This window comes from Leptonychotes weddellii, chromosome 11 (assembly GCF_054177405.1).
Source record: "Leptonychotes weddellii isolate Sample4059 chromosome 11, ASM5417740v2, whole genome shotgun sequence".
In the NCBI taxonomy this organism is placed as follows: Eukaryota; Metazoa; Chordata; class Mammalia; order Carnivora; family Phocidae; genus Leptonychotes; species Leptonychotes weddellii.
The window spans coordinates 31,483,152-31,503,799 of NC_138379.1; the positions used below are offsets into that span (position 1 = coordinate 31,483,152).

Below are 20,648 nucleotides of genomic sequence, written 5' to 3' on the forward strand. Positions count from 1 at the left end.
CTAATACTGCAGATAGATCTGTGCTTGACCAGTGTTCAAGAAAACAAAGGATTTTGTAAAACTGCTCATCAGAGTCATGCATCAACAGAAGACAGTGCCACACAGCAAACACAAACACAGAAAATAAAAACAAAGAGCAAATCACACACATTTGCATGCTAGCACAGCAGATAGCAAACCCTTTTCTTGTTGAGTAGATTCTTTCTCTGAGAAATAGATGAAGAATAGTCACTGGCCTCCAAATCCTACAATCATCCAATAACATAATGATATTGACACAATTATAGCAAACAAAAATTATGCATTTTTAAAGTATTCCCCCCATCCTTTTTCCCCCCATCTTCCAGCTCACCAGAATGCATACAAATTAAGCAACATAAACAAGGCTCTGGGAAAAATAATGACACTTGACAATTTCTAAATTAGTATACTAAAATAAATTACAAATAATAAATCCCCTACACAAGAATATCACTAATTGATGGAAATAGTTTCTTACTTAAAATATCTTAGAAAAATTCATATAAGTGCATCAATTTTAGGATTCATAACTTAAAACTTTTTAAGATTGAGAATAAATCATAGACTTCTGGTCTTAATTTAAATGATAAAAATGAGCCATATCAAAATAGCATTATGAGAGAAAAGGTTATTAAAGTATTTAACCTTGGAAAAAAATATTACACTTACTATTAGGGGGAATATCAATACATTCTATTAACTTTTATACCTCTGTCAAACTGAAAACAGAAATGCTTTCACACCTAGAAATCTTCTAAATATTTTTTCTTTACTCCACCATTAGAAGTAAAGTTCACTTCTTTTAAAATAATTATTGGAGGAATATTTTGTCTTTAGGCTGATAAACTATATACTATTAAGTTTAAGGAAACATTCATGTTCATCTTTTTAACCTGAAGCACAATCCTAAATATTTTTAAGGAATCCAAATGAAATCAATTATGAGACATGAAAAAAAACGATCTCCTCTAGTCACTGACCTATATATCAGCCTGATTTGAACAGTGGGGGTTATAGCTGAGCATGTGTAGACCCGTAGTGTTAAAGCATGTTCCACAGAGCGCACAAAGATCTATGTCATCTGTTTGTATAGCCGTGTAAAATTCTATTATCACTTGAAATGTCAGTTTAACCTCCATAATACAAAATTGCCATTATAATTTCAATGTGTAAAATTTTATGGCAACAAATAATGCTCTATGCAAACTGGTTCAAATTGTATCTTAATATAAATATAAGCATATATTTAATATACATATTAATATATTTTTATATGTAAGTAAATATAAATATATATAAATAATATATAAAATATAAATTAAAATGTTCAAATTGTATCTTAATATAAATAAAATTAATTGTTCATCCTTCAGATTACATGCCATACTTGTTTACTCTCTAATTTTGTTAATAGGTAACTGAAAAAGAAAATGGTATCACTTACAACGTAATTACTATTTATCTTTCCTTCAAATTCTGAATATATTTTACTGTTATTTACTAGATATAAATGGGTGACCTCATGTTCATAGCATATTGTAAGTTTCCTATATTCTTTTTTTTTTTTTAAACGCAGATTTTTTTTGTCTTTTTTTTTTTTTTTTAAAGATTTTATTTATTTATTTGACAGAGAGAGACACAGCGAGAGAGGGAACACAAGCAGGGGGAGTGGGAGAGGGAGAAGCAGGCTCCCCGCAGAGCAGGGAGCCCAGTTTCCTATATTCTTAAATAGTCTCAAGACTATTATTTTTGGTTGGTATCTATGGATGATGACTCTAGTTGGTTTAAGATATCACTAACTGTCACAGATTCCATTCATTTCCATTTGTTTTACTATTACAAAAAACATTTCAGTGAACATTCTGGTGCCTACCTCTACTTACTTCCTTTGGATAAACTTTTAGAAGTACACCAATTTGACAAAAGAACATAAACACTTGTGAGGTCTTTGATATATAATGTCAAATTGCCCTCTAAAGAAGGCATACCAATTTCTAGTTTTCTTCAGCAATGATAGATCCTATTTTTCTACATACTCAACACTAAATGTATAATTTTCTCAATCTTTGCTAATTTTTCATAGTTTTTATTTGCATTTACCTTATTGCTAAGCTGTCCAACATTTTTATATCTTTATTAGATTTTTTTCATTTAAATTCAATTAGCCAACATAGAGTACATCCTTCTGTTTCAGATGCAGAGCTCAATAATTCATCAGTTGCGTATAACACCCCAGAGCTCACCACATCATGTGCCCTCCTAGATTTTTTTTTGTTTTCTATGATGAGGCTGTTCATGACCTTTGTTCATTTTTCTCTTGACTCTTTTTTGAAACACTATTCAAGATATAGTGAATTTATGATCTGAGAATTGACATTTCACAGAGGAAAAATTACCAAGAATTTCATTGAAGATAAGCTACAGGTTATACTCTGTATGTGATGGTGTTGTGTGGCACCGAAAATTATCTGTCAAGAATCAAAAAGGCAAGAAACATGAGGGAAGCATATGGGATAAGCTGCTATCCATGCTCCCCAGTTCATCCCCAGCATACCTTCCCCACTACGGAGCTTTCTTGTCATTAGCTGTTGTGGAAAGAGAACAGATTGAGCGAGTTGTGAATCAAGATCCCCTTGCAAATAACTGCCCAAAAAAACTCTGCAACAGAGGGTAGCATATCAGTTGCCACAAAGATAAGAACGCTTTATGCAGGCAAAGACCTTTGAACAGCTAAAGACAGAAGCCTCTTGATACACAATCAGGACAGTGATCTACTTTATCATTCATTCAAACAGATTTTCCCCCTTCATCAGGGCATCTTTTCATTTTATTTGCTATTGAAAACACTGGGACACAAAGGATGCACTTCATCTTGTGTGCTACTGAAATGAAATCTTGAGGGAGGAAAAAAAAGAAAAACCCTTGCCCTAAATTCCCTTTCAAAAGTGCAGTGTGAAAAGACATCAAGCAGGGTACACTGTGTTACCGTTGCGAGAAAGTCAATTCTACAATACAGAGACCAAGGCCATCAGCCGTGGCTCAATCACTTCCTTACCCACAGTGAATCATAAGAAAAATCCAAGAAGAAAGGGTTCCACTTGGGGAAATGGAATTTCTCATTGTCCTTCCTCTTGATTATCATTAACATCTATGGGCACAGCTGTTTCCTTTCTCTGAATAATCCTGAAGTCAATGCTATAATATTGGCTCCCTTCTTCTGTCTTCATGGGGCGTATTATACTTCACCTCATGTCCTATTCTGAGCAGCAGAAATTTCAAATTTGTCTTTTCATTGAGCAGCAAACCAGAAAGCCTAACTATCTGCTTTCGTTTGGTGCTGAGAGGATTAAAAATTGCTTGAAAACTTGGTTTCATTGCAAGTTATAAGCTAAGTTATAATATAGAAGATAATCAAAATGAAAGATGTTTGAACAAAATACTCAGTAGCTATCATGTATAAATTATCTGGGACTTTCTTTTTATAAAGTCAAGTTTTTTTCAAACAGAGTGAAGAACTAGGCCATCTCAAAATTTATCTTGACATAATTTTATATTCTGCAGAGTATGTATTTATATACCAGGACCTTTATTATACAGTTGCTTTAGGCTTTATTGTTTCAAGATAAAATGTATTACTTATCTGAATGGGGTTTTAAAAAGCCATCCAAGCTTCCTGGTTTCCAACTGAAAGTTTTATTAGTTCAACTAACAAAAGAACTCAGAGGCAGGGTGGAAATTGAGACAAGGTATTCCCACTGACAGCTTGTAGTCATCCACCTTGGCCTATGGTAGTCACTGAAAAAGATGCTTATTTTTTTCCCTTTTCAAATTTTTATTTAAATTCTAGTTAGTTAATATATAATGTAATATTGGTTTCAGGAGTAGAATTTAGTGATTATCACTTACATATAACTCCCAGTACTCAACAAAAGTGCCCTCCTTAATGCCCATCACCCACTTAGCCCATCCCCCGCTCACCTCTTGTTCTCTGTGGTTAAAAGTCTCTTATGCTTCCCTCTCTTTTTTTCCCCTTTCCCCTATGTTCATCTGTTTTGTTTCTTAAAAGATGCTTCTTAAATGAAAACCTGTTCGATAAATTTACAAATAGGGCAGTTTCCCCATGCGGCAGTTCCTTAAGCAATGCAGGGGCACTTGAGAACTTTAAATCATGATGTTGTTTGTCCACACATGAAAAATATACTCCTTGTGACTAAGATCTGAACTTATTTATTTATTATTCATTCATTAATTTATTGATTCATTTGATCTTTCAAAGATATTTTTTGCAAATAATTCCACCACACTCCCTTCCTATAAGTCTTCACTCAGACAGTTTCCTAGACACCTGAAAGTTAAAATCTATTTGTAAAATTGCCATCAGACTGAAATAGGGCTATATCCATACACACACATCTTCCCCCAAGTTTGGTTTACTTTAATGTGAGGAAATAGTAAGAGCAGTCAAAGTCCATTTATATAACGATCACTCGAGGAGCACACTATTGTACATACTAGGCTCCTGAGCAATTACTCTTTATTTTTTCCTTCAGGTATAAAATGTTCTCCTAGTCTAAATTCACATAATTTTCTTCTCTGTTGAGAGAATCCTCAGAAATCTGATGGCAATCTTTTCCATATCACATTCACTCCTCTTAGTGCAAATACAAATTTCCGTAAGCATATAAAATGGTAAGATTTTAGCTGTTACTGTCAATTTCCTAGGTTCAGCAGGGAAATGTTGTTTTGTGAGGCCTAGGGGCAAAGGGTATTCTGTGTGGAAGGCAATTTGTATGCTTGTTCTCTCTGATGGATGCTCAGTTTACTTTGATGCTAATATTTGGTATTATGTGATTTTTGTGGATTGATTTTTTAAAGCCTCAGGCAAAAGAACCAAGGCTCCCCCCTCCTTTCTTCACTCAGTTCTATTTCATTAGAAGGGGGCTTTAATTCCAATACTCTCCATATGAGAGCTGTTCTGGGCAAAGCTGGTACAGGAGGATTGAACATTTAACGGTAGCATATCAAGTAATATCGAAACACTGAACAATATCCGTTTTCTCCCAAGGAAATGCAAAAGCTTGTTCTGTGGTCTGGACATGGATTTGCCAAAATTCAATCATAAGGCAAAATAAGACAAGAACCCCACAATTATCTGGGTAGGTTTAGACACTAAGGTGTCTATCTTTTATTTCACCATCTTCAATTATTCCAATCTCCTGCTTGCATACCTGATTTTTAACTCACTAAAAATAGATAAACTGTTTCAACAAAGATAGACTTTACAGGAAATGGTGTTTCAGCCTTTGGTAGAGGTAAAAAACAATAGTGCCTTTATGGCTGGATCATATACAGCTCTCTTTCTAGTCCAGGTTAGAGTCCGGTGGCAAAATGTAAGCCTCCATTTTCCAAATATCCCCCATTTGGCATTGTATATACTTGATTTTAGCTTGGAATTGTGCTACTTATATTCCTACCCTTTCATGCATGAAGTACTAACAGTAAAAGCCATGCATTTTCTACCTTCAAAGATTCATATTTACAACAAACCTGCAATTGACATCAAACTTTGAATTTTTTTCAAGTTAACAATCTATGAAATGACATCACACAAAAAAACTTTTGATAGTTAGACTGACAAAGATACATAATAATTTTATCAGCTAGAATTCTGAAGGAAATACATACCCAAACCTTCCGATTCAAATAGACACGTTTCATCTACCCCTAAATCTCGGCACCAGGATAAGAAATTTGCTGTATTGTCTCGGGCAAAAAAGGAGCCTGAGGGTGCGGTGGCTTTGCACGGAATCTTCTTCAAGGGCAGATTCTGAAAAACAAAGAAATCTCACTCTGGTGGAATATCCGGCAAAGTCATCACAGCAACCAATTAAATATACACTTATGTTTTCAACAAAACGTTTTGGAATGACTGCATATCAATAAATAGGTTTTGAAGAGGTATAGAAAAGGAAGTAAAATGCACATGAAACTTAGTTGTCTTTAAGAAACTATAAAAAAATCTGTGCATATAAACAAATCTTGGACTTTTTTTTTTACCATCTTGTAGTAATACAAGCAAGTTCCTTCCCTGGCTCACATTGCCTTTTTTCTTTCTCTTCTATTTTAGGTTTTTTTTTTTTTTTGGCCTTATGTTCCATCCAATATTCTATCATTATTTCTCAAAAATAATTCATAAATGTATTTTCCATTTGTGAAAGAAGAATGAAACACAAATATGCTACATGAATATAAACAATATGTAACACACAAACCTGCATTCTTATATGCACACACACACATATCAATATATTATATTATTAATAATATACATAATAATATAAAAATAATTCTGGGCGCCTGGGTGGCTCAGTTGGTTAAGCGACTGCCTTCGGCTCAGGTCATGATCCTGGAATCCTGGGATCGAGTCCCGCATCGGGCTCCCTGCTCAGCAGGGAGTCTGCTTCTCCCTCTGACCCTCCTCCCTCTCATGCTCTCTGTCTCTCATTCTCTCTCTCTCAAATAAATAAATCAAATCAAATCTTTAAAAAAAAAAAAAATTTAATAAAAAAAAAAAATAATATAAAAATAATTCTGTTGGATTTCTGCTATCTGACCCTGAAACATATTGACATTATGCATCATTTTTCTTATGGGATAAGAAAATGCTTAAGGGGTGCCTGGGTGGCTCAGTCGGTTAAGCAGCCGCCTTCAGCTGAGGTCATGATCTCGGGGTCCTGAGATCGAGCCCCTTGTAGGGCTGCCTGCTCAGGGGGGAGCCTGCTTCTCCCTCCGCCCTTCCTCCTGCTCATGCTCTCTCTCTCAAATAAATAAAAACTTTAAAGAAAAGAAAAGAAAATGCTTAAGATAAGGGAGGGTATGAACCTGGACAGACTTTCTTATTAACAGTCTGCCATAAAATTTTAGCCAGCAAACCTCTACTGACACCATACCAAGTGTTAGAGAGGTGTGTGGTCTTATTTTCTTTACTAGAACATAACCAGTGTCCATGGCATTCCAGGAAGTCACAGAATGCAATTCTCTGTGACATGAAAAACTGAACAATGGATTTGGATGATGTGGGCTACATAGAACTTCACCTCAAAGAGAGAAAAGATCAAGGGAGAAACAATTTGTGATTTAAGTTCATAAATAGAATGTTTCCTTCATTCACTGGGAACCACAAATAAAAGCAAAATGTTGTTGATTGTTCAACTCATTTGCAAGAATGGTTATAAAAAATGAGATAGTAGCCTTAGAGGATTGGTGAAGTTCTACTAACATCATACTATTACTAAGGTTCTTCATGTCTGAGGATTTTATGGCCCACATAACTAAAATATTCAGTTACTACATCACTCAAAGTCTGTGTCTGTCCACTCTCAAAGGTCCATCTCTTTCTTGCTGATTGAATTTAATTTAGAGGAGACATAATGAAGATTTTTGCATGAATACACAAATATTTATATAGCTATATATTTTAGGCATTACTGATATAAATATATATGAGGTTACTTGTGTAGCAATACCCTCTGTACCATTTTGGTTAAGTAAAAGTTTTCAAGGAAATTATTTTCTATATAAGTTGTAAAACCAATCATAAATAGCATAGTGTAATATCTCCTTTATAAAATATTTGCAAACATCACTCAGTATTTATTAAAATAAAAAAAATCCTTAAATCTAGCAATTCACTTCTAAGTATATATCTTAAAGATATGATAGCATTAGTGCTTAAAATATATCTATATCTATATATTTGTTGCAACAGTGATTGAATAAGAAAATACAGAAATAAGAATATGCCAAAAGAGGGCTGGTGGAATAATACATAGTATACATACAATGGAACTCTATGCATTTAAAAAGACTAAGATAAATGTATATATGTTGAACCATACAGATGTTCAGTATGTACTTGTAAGCAGAAACAAATAATTTGCAAACAGATATGTGTACCACAATTTCATTTTATGATCATGTGTATATGTGTATATACACTATATATATATATACACACACACACAGATGGCCATATATAAGGTGAAATTGCATGTAAATATGTTGTATTATAAATATGAATATTGTACTTGTTTTTTTTTTTAAGATTTTATTTATTTGACAGAGAGAGAACACAGCAGGGGGAGTGGGAGAGGGAGAAGCAGGCCCCCCGCGGAGCAGGGAGCCCGATGCGGGGCTTGTTCCCAGGACCCTGGGATCATGACCTGAGCCAAAGGCAGACGCTTAACGACTGAGCCACCCAGGCACCCCTATTGTACTCATTTTTATAATGTTAGTTTAGGGAAAATTTAAGAAGGACATGCACGAAATTGATAGTAATTACCTTTGAGGAAGGTGATTGATGCATAGTTTCATTTACTTCATTACATAATTTTAAAATAAGTAGGAGGATTTTATTTTTTATTTTATTTTATTTATTCATTTGAAAGAGAGAGAGACAGGGAGAGCACAAACAAGGGGAGAGGCAGAGGGAGTGGGAGAAGCAGACTCCCCACTGAGCTGGGAGTCTGACATGGGGCTCCATCCCAGGACCTGGAAATCATGACTTGAGCCGAAGACAGACGCTTAACCATCCAAGCCACCTAGGCACCCCAAGTAGGATTTTAAATGACTTTTACATCTTATCAATATTTTCAGATTAAATAATCAAAGTTGGTAAATTGTGTCAGCTAAAACATAAGAGGATTTGCTGGAAACAAAAATCTCCAAGAGGTGACTATAAAGCTTTTTTATGATAAGACTAAAGCAAAGATCATCTCTAAGAAAAGAACATAAATAGATTCAAATACAGAGCCACGTTAAGATTTGCCACCTCTATCCCTGAATAGAGAAAGAATAAAATGTGGAAAACCACTTAAGACCCAGGAATGAGTTTGCATAGAGGAAGTATAACTTAGAAATTATAAACTATTTGACAATGCTAAGGACACCTAAGGACATAAGGCTCAAGGCTTGTGTAGCAGAAATAAATACAATATCCATTTTGCACTTGAGAAGCTAGAGATTGATGTGACACTTAATCTACCAAGGGACCTATTTTGAGAGAATACCCACAAGCAACAAACCCTCAGAAATCAGTCAGCCTACTCTTTAAGAACTTAAAAGGACAAGCACTGAGTATAGAAGTGAAAACGACATTTTCCCCTACAAGGTTCTGGTCCTTACAAAGTCATTTACATAACATATACCTGAGGATAAGTATTTAAATTCATTCCTATTCAAAGACATGAAAGTTATTTTAGGACAAATAAAATGAAAGCTGGCTACTGATATTTCATAACTTGGGGATATCCAATGCAGAGGAATTCAATAGTAACAGCAATCAAACAAGGCAGTAGTAAAGTGATTTATGGGATATCTGTATTTGTTCTGGACCTGTCAGATTTAGTGCTTCTATGTCATTTGAAGACTTAGGACACTGTAAACAGAGTGAATGGTAGCTTCCAGTCCTCATCCAGATGAAATGTTTTACTTGGTAAAATTTTAAGAAGTCATCCTCATTAGTCCAGATGACTAATGAATTGAGCCCTCACACAGAGTACCTATTTATAGGTCATCACGCATAACCAGGTGTAAGGATCTCTGTGCGATGGCTAAGAGCAGTCGCGTGCTTGTGGGATCTAATATTCTTCCTGGTTGAACACCGACTCCAAATCAAAGGTCTTTCCAGGGTTACTGTGCCATTTATAATGAAGAGTCTTAGGGCATAAGTTTGATTTCATTTGAATTAAAGAACAAATGATTCAATAATATCAGCACTCAATACCTTTGGAACTTAAAAGTATTTTTGACATCTTTTACGCAAATGTGTTTATAAAACTCTGAAAACCTTGGCAATTAGATCGCTTCCAGTTCTGTGATTTAATAATTTTGTTATTATGTTATGTTAATCACCATACATTACATCATTAGTTTTTGATGTAGTGTTCCATGATTCATTGTTTGCATATAACACCCAGTGCTCCATTCAGTACATGCTCTCTTTAATACCCATCACAGGCTAACCCATCCCCCCACCCCCCTCCCCTCTGTGATTTTTTTTAATTGTTAATTTCTCTCGGTTCTCATGAAAATCCTAGGGGGGGAAAATAGCTCTGGATCTCTTCTTTAATATCATTAAATAAAAATAAAACCAATAGATTGAATAACAACTATTTCCTTGTTGATTTCCTTGCCAAGGAAATCTTGAAGGAGAGTTTTAGAATAGAGAACTGCCTTAAGTAATGATGGATGTGTATACTTGAAAGACTGAAAATTGACCACAGATATGGAGAGGAAGACTTCTGATCTAAAGAACTGGAGATTCAAAAGGGAACTTCCCCACATGGCTCATCTGATATATCTTCCCTATTAGTTTTCCCTTTACTGCTCACCTCTTCAAACAATTCCTACAGCATTTAAATTAAAGACATCTTCAGTTATTTACTAAGTTTTTCCAGACAGTGCTGTTACACATTATGTCCTCAAAACCTGACTGAGGAATGCATGCATGAATGGTAAGACGACTCCACAAACTAGATTGTAATCAACATGGGGCAGGAGTAAACACTGTATTAGAGTTTTCACATTCCCAGGGGACACATTTTCAGGGCCTTCAAAATTCACTAAATTCATAGCATAATTTATATATTAAATGATTTCCATAAATTAAGAAATGTATAACTGAAAAATTTAAGTGACAACTTTGAGCTATTTTTGGAAGTTACTGAATAGAGAATGATGACTTGAGAATAACCGCCAAGCCGAACTGAGATTAGGTAAAAATTTAGGTACACTTACTTGCAAGAGTCACACTGCTGTATTCCAGGCTCCATGGTCTGGATTCCATATTTTGTGTTAGCAAAATGAGAAGTGACTTCTAGTAAACCATCACACGGATGCACATTAATTTTTCTAATATCAAGAGTCTAATGTTTACCTTTTTTTCTCTCAGTGGGATTAACTCAGGATATGTATTCATGGCCCCCCAAATACTTAGAGACCGGATGATTAATGTACAAAAGAATGGTTTCGTGCCTTTGCTTTCGCTTCAGGGAATAAGCAGGTTAGGTTGCAATAAGAAGAATTTAAATTTACTTCTAAAGGCTTTTAATTTACTCCATTATCTGCTGGGGCTTTGGAGTCCAATTCCCTGAGTTCACACTCAGCTATCTCACCTTCTTGGGATGATATTTTGGGCAAATTACTTAATGTTTCTGTGCCTCACTCTCCTAGTCAATGCACATAGAAAACAATGCATCTCATCAGTTAAGCGTGTGTGAATGTGAATTAAATAATATAATTCAAGTACAGAAGTAAGTGTTCCTTACAGGTTATTCATTATCCTGTTATCAATGCACATAAAAATATGCTGAATTTACCTATGATTTCCTTATTTCGTATTTTCTTGCAAATATTTCTTTTTGTTGTTGTTGTTGTTATGGGTACCAGAACTCAGAAAAAGACTGACAGCCAATTTACTTCTATCTTCACCCTAAACTTGAACCTCACTTTTAGAGTAGTTTTCCAATAGAACTTTCTGTGATGGTGGGAATGTTCTAGTAACCACTAGTGACATGGGGCTATTGAACACTTGAACTGTGGTGTGACTGGGGAACTAATTTGTAACTTTTACTTAATTTTAATCTATGTGAGATGATGGATGTTCGCTGAACCTATTGTGGGATTCATTTCATAATATATGTGAATCAAACCATCATGCTGTATGCCTTAAACATATACATTGACGTATGTCAAGTACTTCTCACTAAAATTGGGGGAAAAATCCATTTAAAATTAAATAGCCACATGTGGCTTGTGGCCATCCTATTAGCACATGTGTAATAGGAAAAGGGAAGCCATTATTTGGGGTTTGCGAGTTCAATATTTGACCACTTGCCTAGTTTCCCTTGAACTAATACCATTCCCATGTCTTTCAACTACCCTCAAATCTAATAGTTCCCCTGAGTATAGTTACTGGGGCAAAACTATTTTGGTCACTTGCAAAGAGTTTACTTGTATGCTGCAGAGTTCAACCTGTGTATGTCCTAGTTAAGGTTGTGAGTGTTACAGCTTCAAAAGGGTGGTAGTGATTATTTATAGTACGTATAGATCTATTTATAATCCTTATAATAGCCTACACCTAGAGAACCAGGATCTTATTTTTCTTTAAGAATATTTATTTACTTACTTGACACAGAGAGAGAGAGAGAGATAGAGAGAGAGAGCACAAGCAGGGGAAGCAGGAGAGGGAGAAACAGGCTCCCCACTGAGCAGGGAGCTGGATGTGGGGCTCGATCCCAGGACCCGGGATCACGACCTAAGCTGAAGGCAGACACTTAACCGACTGAGCCACCCAGGCGCCCCCGAACCAGGCTCTTATTTACCATTATACTGCCATAGTGTCAAATATAGTGCAGTACTAGACACAGTACTGACTTATTTTTTTCCTGAATCATATGGTGGGTGGCAAAGGAAGGAATTAACACTGTGAGTGTAAATCATGCCTTAGGCACACAAAACTTCCTTTCATAGAGATTATCCTATTTAATTCTCAAAACATGATGCCCTGAATTAGGCAGGTGTTAGTTTCTCTATTTTCCAAGACAAAAAAATGGAGCTCATATGCAGTTTAAATCAAATCATTCAATCTCTTTTACCCATACACGTCTAACTGTTCTTTGACAGCTCACCAATGCCTGGAAGTTAATATATTTCAGCAGTTGATTTATTCCCCTATTTTGGGGTCAGGTAACATTAAAATCAAGCATATGTACTCTCTTTCCCCATCCAAACTACAAAGAAAATTGAGAGAATGCCCTCTCCACTTTTCTACATGCAGTGAACTGAAAATTTAATACTAGTAGTTTAAATAATCCATTCTTCACAAAAGTTTGAGACAAACTACTCCCTTTGATTACATCGAGTAGGCATTTCAGATATAAAACAGAAGAGATACATAAAAGAAGATGTGGAAATTGCCAAGAACTAATATCTTTCTTTTTCCAAAGGGTATATAGAATGTACTGTTCAAATATGCAGGCAATAAAGTCACTCTTTCCATTATGGAAAGAATGTTTCCATTTGCATCCCCTTGCTGCTTTTAGTTTCACTATATATTTTCCTGAAGAAAACCTCTCGATAAAATTATTTGAACATTCACGATATCAAGGTATCTAACTATAACTACCAAGTGGCTTTAGAAAGGATGAAAATGTATTCTTTAAGATCAAAATTATTAAAATGAAAAATAGGGGGGAAATTCTTTCTGGTACCACCGGCCTCTCCTGGGGATTCTGCAATAGGACCTCATGCCTCTGACAGAGTGAGCTGTGATTTAGTACAGTAGCAGTTGAATTCACTGGATTGAATTCAAAATGGACATCGCCCCTCTTTTCCTTCTCCAGATATATTCCACTCTAAAGAGAACAGGTCTTATAACAAAATTTAGTGTAATCTTCATAACCACATAAATTTTAAAAATATGAAAAAAAAAGGTTTCTCATATCCAAATTCTGGTATACCCAGTAAAATCATGAGGAAGTCACTTGAATAATAGTGATAGAAAAATATGTTAAGATTTTGAGTCATCTGAAATTATCTCTGCCATAATGTAAAATGATGCTGGCAATGAAGTTCAAGCTCAGTGCTCAAACTTCAGGCTTAAAGGATGAGAAGGATAATGAAAAGTTACGATGTAAATGAGCTGAAAACTTACATACACATGAAAACCTGCACATGGATATTCATAGCATGATTTATTATTTAAAGCATTTATTTATTTAAACATGCTTTATTCATAATTGCCAAAATGTGGAAACAAGGAAGATGCCCTTCAATAGGTGAATGAAACTCTCATACATCCAGACAATGGAATATTACTCAGCACTAAAAAGAAATGAGCTATCAAGCTATAAAAGACATGTTGGAACCTTAAATGTATATTACTGAGTGAAAGAAGCCAATCTGAAAAGGCTATATATTACATGATTCCAACTATATGACATTCTAGAAAAGGTAAAGCTATAGAGACAGTAAAATAATTAAAGGTTAGGGAAAAGAGAGGGATGCATAGGAAATTCATCATGAGATTCATCACACGGGATTTTTAGGGTGGTGAAACTACTCTATATGATACTATAATGATGGACATACATCATTATACATTTGTGAAAACCCATAGAATGCACAACCCCAAGAGTTAATCCTAATGTAACCATGGACTTCAAGTGATAATGACGTGTCAACGTAGGTTCATTATTTGTAACAAATGTACCATTCTGTTGTACTTCCTGCTCAATTGTGCCATGAACTTAAAACAGCTCTAAAAATTAAAGTATATGAAAGCATTATTATGTTATTGATAGTTGTTTAAAAGCACCAAATGCTTCTAAAAGGAGAAAAAAATATGCTGTTAAACAGAAAATGCATTCTTTCCATTTTTATGTACATTGCGCCTAATTTTACATATACACCCATAAGGGAATCATTATGTAAATGCTACACTACTATGAAAAGCTTCTGTTCTCCCAACTAATTATTCACATATGACTACCCAGAGATCAGCTTCTTAAAAATTTCAAAAGTCTAGTCCTACACTTTAAAATTCAGTTAATTGCTATGGCTAATGATTTTAAATAGAAATCATTTAATCTGATTCAATTCAACCAATCATTATTAAATCACAACTCCATATCAGTTGTGACACTCGGCACTGCAGACTGAAATACAAAAAAGATAAGGATAGGTTTCCTTTCAGGAGACCTTCAGTGTCTTTTGAGAAAAAGACTTTAAAATCATCATTTCATATGGTGAGAAATACAACAGAAGTTTAAGTATTTAAATAGGAGTTAAAATTTAGCTCTTTGGGAAATTTCAGGGTGTGCATTTAACTTTGGGGAGGGGTTGACTGGACATCATTATAGGAAGACCTTACATATGAGCAGCAATGTACAAAACTGAAGGATCTCAAACGCTCAACAGGCATAGAAAAGAAGGGCAGTACATTCTATAAAGTGAAACATCTGATGAGACCTGAACAAGCATTGGGCATTATGATTGAGCGCAGAATGCATGTAGAAGAGAAAATGAGACCAGAAAAGTCAACTGGGCCAGAATCACAAAAGGTATTTTATACCTAACAAGAATTACCAATATTATAATTCCAATCAGGGTTATAAAGGCCCAGAAGTGGCCAGGCAAATCAAATAAAAGAATGAAGTGGCTAGCTCCTGGGGGATTATAAGGAGTTGTAGGGATTGTGGAAAACTGAAGAGCTCATGCCATATCCAGGAGGGGCAGCCATATTTATTTAATTCTAAGTGGTTACCATAAAAAAATACAGTCTCACTGTTGTTAGACCTTCCATTTTCTTAGATGAATTTAGAAATCCAGATTTTCATGTGAAAATCCCTTGACTTTGAACAATTGAATGTGTAGACAGATGCATGTGATTGCCTGCTTATAATCTCAGTGTTCCTACTGGGGAATAATGAAAAGATTTTAACATTTTAAACTAAGAAGGAATCCAACTATATGTGTCCTCTGGAAAAATAATTATGTCATTTGTTGTCAAGGGTCAATTGAAGGAATGAAGAAAAAATTGTAGATAACTCTATGGAAGTAAAAAAAAAAAAGTGATTTCTTTTTGTTCTGTATCCTCTGTCTTCACAGCTGGAGTATCAAGACTGCAAGAGTCAGGCTTCAATGGGAAGAAGAAAAACTTACTCTGTGAATATGAAAGATTTCTCAGAGAAAGGGCTGTTGGATACCAGGCACAGTAGTCCCTCAGATTCTCAACAAAATTAATAGTAATTGTTAATTATTAATTAATTATAGTGGCTCAGACAAAATGATGATAGGTTTTTTTTTTAAAGATTTTATTTATTTATTTGACAGAGAGAGACATAGCAAGAGAGGGAACACGAGCAGGGGGAGTGGGAGAGGGAGAAGCAGCCTTCCCGCCAAGTAGGGAGCCTGATGTGGGACTGGATCCCAGGACTCTGTGATCATGACATGAGCAGAAGGCAGACGCTTAACCACTGAGCCACCCAGGTGCCCCAAAATGATGATAGTTTTACAGACATTCTTGAGAATATATGTTAGTTTTCTGCATTAAGGAAACAAGCAAGAAAATTCTTTTAAATTCTTTTAAAATGGGTCTTGAATTTTTTTCCTTCCCCACAAAGATTTTGTACATTTTAAGACATAATAATTTATAATTATTGGCAGCAAATTCTGAGTTCAAAGAGGCACCGATTCTAATATTTTAGTTAAAACTACTTTTTGGTAGGCATGTGTAAAATATCCAACAAAGAAAAGCATTATCAGAATTCCCAAGATTGTTTCCTGAATGGATTCCAGGAAGCCCAATTTATTTTAGCGGCTAACATACTTCCAAACACCTTTTGAACAAAGACTTTCTCTCTCTCTCTCTCTCATTTTGTTTTGGTAACTTCATTGCACTGCAGATTTGGGGCACACTGTAAGTGTTCATCAATAGGGATATCTCCCTAGACTCTCAGTAAATTTGAAAGATGGGAATGTTAAACTAATAATAAATCAAAGAGGCAAGGCTTATGCCTTGAAACTGCAACTGACCAGCAATAAGATGCAGTCAACAAGAACAGTTACTTGATCTATTTAACCTTTTGGAACTTAAGATCTATCATTCACAACATGTTTTAAGAATTAAATAAGATGGGGAGCTTGGGTGGCTCAGTCGTTAGGCGTCTGCCTTCGGCTCAGGTCATGATCCCAGGGTCCTGGGATCGAGTCCCATATCAGGCTCCCTCCTCGAGGGGAAGCCTGCTTCTTCCTCTCCCACTCCCGCTGCTTGTGTTCCTGCTCTCGTTATCTCTGTCTCTGTCAAATAAATAAATAAAAAAAAAAAAGAATTAAATAAGATGTTTTGGAAAGTGCCTAATACTAATCCTAGATGATTGCTTATCTTCAATTAATGTTAATTTTTTTTTCAAATACATGTCTACTTTTGGTCTATTTACAAAGAAGGCCCTGAGGGGAGCTGAAAAAATAGTTATAAGTTACATCGTCACATCTGTAATTACTGTAATAAGCCCGCAAGTATTTAGGGAAAAAAATTTTAAAACAGATGCTCCACATTTGTATGGTGATTTAATCACAATTTGTTTTTATCCATCTTCTAATTTTTTTTCATTATTATGCTGTGCACTCATATCTGTTCTCCACACTCTAATTAGAGTGGACTTTTCAAAAGGCAAATTTAGCTTCCCAGTGCTTTTAGGATAAAGACAAAGCTCCTTATAAGTTCAACTTCCACTGTTTGTATTAGTCTTGTTCCCACCTGCTGACCTAGCATCATGACTTCACAATCTCCCCTATTGGCCCACCAGCTTCTGCTCCCACTCTTGCATGCTCCCCATGCTCCCTCCCACCACACAGCCCCAACATATAATGGTTCTCTCTGCCTTTCCCTTACCTCTTTGCCCAACTGAGTTTGCCAACTCACTTGCTTATATTTTTTTCTTGAGCAGAAATGTAAGGAGTGGTGTGAGAGGGAGCCCACAAGGCTCATAACCCTTGGGTAACCATGGGGGTATACTGCATAGAAACCCATGATTTTTCCCCCAATCCTACTCTTCCCCTGCCTTTCCAATTGTAAAATAAAGCACCACCATTCATTTCTTTACATATGAAACCCTGGACCAATCTCCCTCACTTTTCCATCCAGTTCATCACCAAATCCCACCAAGCCAACGAAAGGGGAGCAGATATGCCACCCCAACATATACCACTTTGGCATATTGATTATTTTGAATTAGAAGTACTTGAAAACAGCCAGAACAAAAAGGTCTGTCTCTCAGAAAGCAGGAGATAAATCTCTCGTGTAAAATGTACCCTCCCTGTTACAGCAGGCATCCTTATGGACATAATGGATCATTATATCATAATGGACATTGAGGGCCAAGAAGACCGTATAAACAAGCCTTATGCTTCTTTATTCTTCATCAATATACTACCCCGAGTCCAAACCCATTTGTCTTGTCAATTCTTCACAAATGTACTGTTTCTTTGTCTAAAATATATAAAAGCTTCCTGCTTTGGTCCCTTCTTTGAGTCATGTATTTTTATGGGACTCCCAAACATACGAAATTTAATTTGTTTTTTCTTCTATTAATTTGTCTTATGTCAGTTTAATTACTAGACTAGCCAAAGAACTTAGAAAGGAAGAAAGGAAACATTTTCCATCCCTACCCCACCAAGTTTTGATAGATCTCAAAACCATCTGCTTCTTTGTGGACCACTGCTAGCGTCTTAGGCTAATGGTCATTATCTCTCACCCGACCAGGGCAATAGCTTTCTAAGAGGGCTCCTCACTTCCACATTCACCTCTCTATTCCAATCCATTTACCTCACTGCGAATGTCATCTTTTTAAAAGACTTTATCATGCTCCTGTTTAAAATACTTCAGTGGCATAATGTTGTTCTTAATAGAGGGCAACATCCAATAGACTTAGCTCCGGTCTCATCTCCAAATACTACTATTCATGTTAGCATCCAAACACCTGCTTTCCTTTAGTTCCTCAAAGTCATCATGCGCCTCCACATCTGAGGGCTTTCCCCGGTGCTATGTTCTGCATTGGGAATGTTCTAGATTCCCTCTCTGTCTAATTCCCATTCCTGCTTCAGAATACTATAAGATTTTACAAGACTAGGTCAGGGTGCCCTCTTAAAGCCGCTCATATGCTTGGATTTTCCCATAATTCCCATTCCTGCTTCAGAATACTATAAGAGTCCTTTTTACAAGACTAGGTCAGGGTGCCCTCTTAAAGCCGCTCATATGCTTGGATTTTCCCATATTTATACATAACACAGTTGTAATTCACTGTTGGCTTAATGTTACTCTTCCTTCCCTGCTACTCTGTAAGTTACCCTGTCCTGCATATTTTCGGTGTTTATAAATGTTTTTTGAATAATTGATTGAATATCATCAATATAATGTATGCTATGGTGATACAAAGTTTGACAACTACTGGTATATGTGATTTACTGAGCACCTGTTGATACCTGTTTTTTTTTATATGTTCATATTTTATCTACTTAACTAGACTGTAAGCCCTTTGACAGGGGACAGGAATGCCTTACTCTTCTTTTTATTTATCAATATCGTGAATGCAGCACTCAAAAAAATATCTATCGCGGAGCAGGGAGTTGAAAATTGAAAGTTGAAAATTCTAGATCATCTGTGAAAGACTTCACATAGGGAGGTCAGGGAAGGCATCAGCCAAAAGACAACATTTGAGCAGAGACCTAAAGGGAGTGAGGAGCAAGTCATACACGTACCTAAGGAAAGAATACTCTAAGAAGACAGAAAAGCAATTGCAAAGGTCCTGTGGTAGTTGGGACCTGCTTGTGGGGTTCAAAGAACAAGGAGCTCATTATGACTGCAACACAGTAGAGTGAGGAGAAAGTCACAGAAAATGAAATCAGATAGCTGGGGAACAGAATATGTAGTGCCTTGTAGGCAGTCATAAAGATTTTGGCTTTTAGTCGAAGTAAGTCATGGTGTCATTAGATAATTTTGAACTAAGAAATGGCATGATCTAAGTTTTAAATTACTTGATGATTTAATCCATGTTAAAATTTTGACACAGTAGAAGTACCTACTGAATACTTGCTTTATTATCATATCCCATGGCATTCAGTAAGTCTGAGAAAAAAGATCAGATAGCTACTCCTCAACTTTAAACAACGTTTAAATATAGCAAATATGATAACATGGAACAAAATATGAGTTGGTTCCTCATTTACGATTTTCAATATATATAATTTATACATATATATTATTAGATATTTGCACATGCATTTATTATATACCTAAAATATAAATCTCTCCTGTCTTAATCTTCCTACTGTACCTATTTAAAATCTGTTTATTCTGAGTTTTGTATGTCTATGACACTAATCTTCACTAGATTGTGATCATCCAGAATTGGTTCTTGGTCTGGGAAGACCATGAACTTGAGATGAGCAAAAAAAATTATCTTTATTTTTACTCTCCTCTAACTGAATTTTAATATTCCTTTATTATGAATGTAATCAAACTACACACCTTTCTCACCAATAGAGATTGTATGGTTTTATTTTCTATTACATATGTTGCATATGTCTGGAAATACTAGGTTTACTTTCTCCTATACTTTAAAACTACAGCATTTTTTGGGACCGTCTTGCACTGTTGATGGGAATGCAAACTGGTGCAGTCACTGTGGAAGACAGTATGGGGGGGTCCTCAAAAAATCAAAAATAGGGGTGCCTCGGTGGCTCAGTTGGTTAAGCATCTGCCCTCGGCTCAGGTCATGATCTCAGGGTCCTGGGATCGAGCCTCTGCATCGGGCTCCCTGCTCAGCAGCAAGTTGGCTTCTCCCTTTCCCTCTGTGATCTCTCTGGCTCTCACTCACTCTCTCTCAATAAATAAATAAAATCTTTAAAAAAAATTAAAAATAGAACTACCCTATGATCCAGTAATTGCACTATTGGGTACTTACCCAAAGAATACAAAACACTAATTTGAAAGGATATATGAACTCTTATGTTTATTGCAGCATTATTTATAATAGCCAAATTATGGAAGCAGTGAAAGTGTCCAT

At 35.7% G+C, this 20,648-nt stretch overlaps 1 protein-coding gene across 2 annotated transcripts in view; it reads right to left on the bottom strand.

Moving 5' to 3' along the window:
• The window catches only part of GAS2 (growth arrest specific 2), a 125,332-nt gene that overhangs the window by 72,304 nt on the left and 32,380 nt on the right, over positions 1-20,648 (bottom strand). For both annotated transcript variants that reach the window (XM_081798453.1, XM_006727290.3), the window contains one exon: positions 5,707-5,848. In XM_081798453.1, coding sequence (XP_081654579.1) covers positions 5,707-5,848 — 142 coding nt within the window. The remainder of the gene's footprint in view (positions 1-5,706; positions 5,849-20,648) is intronic.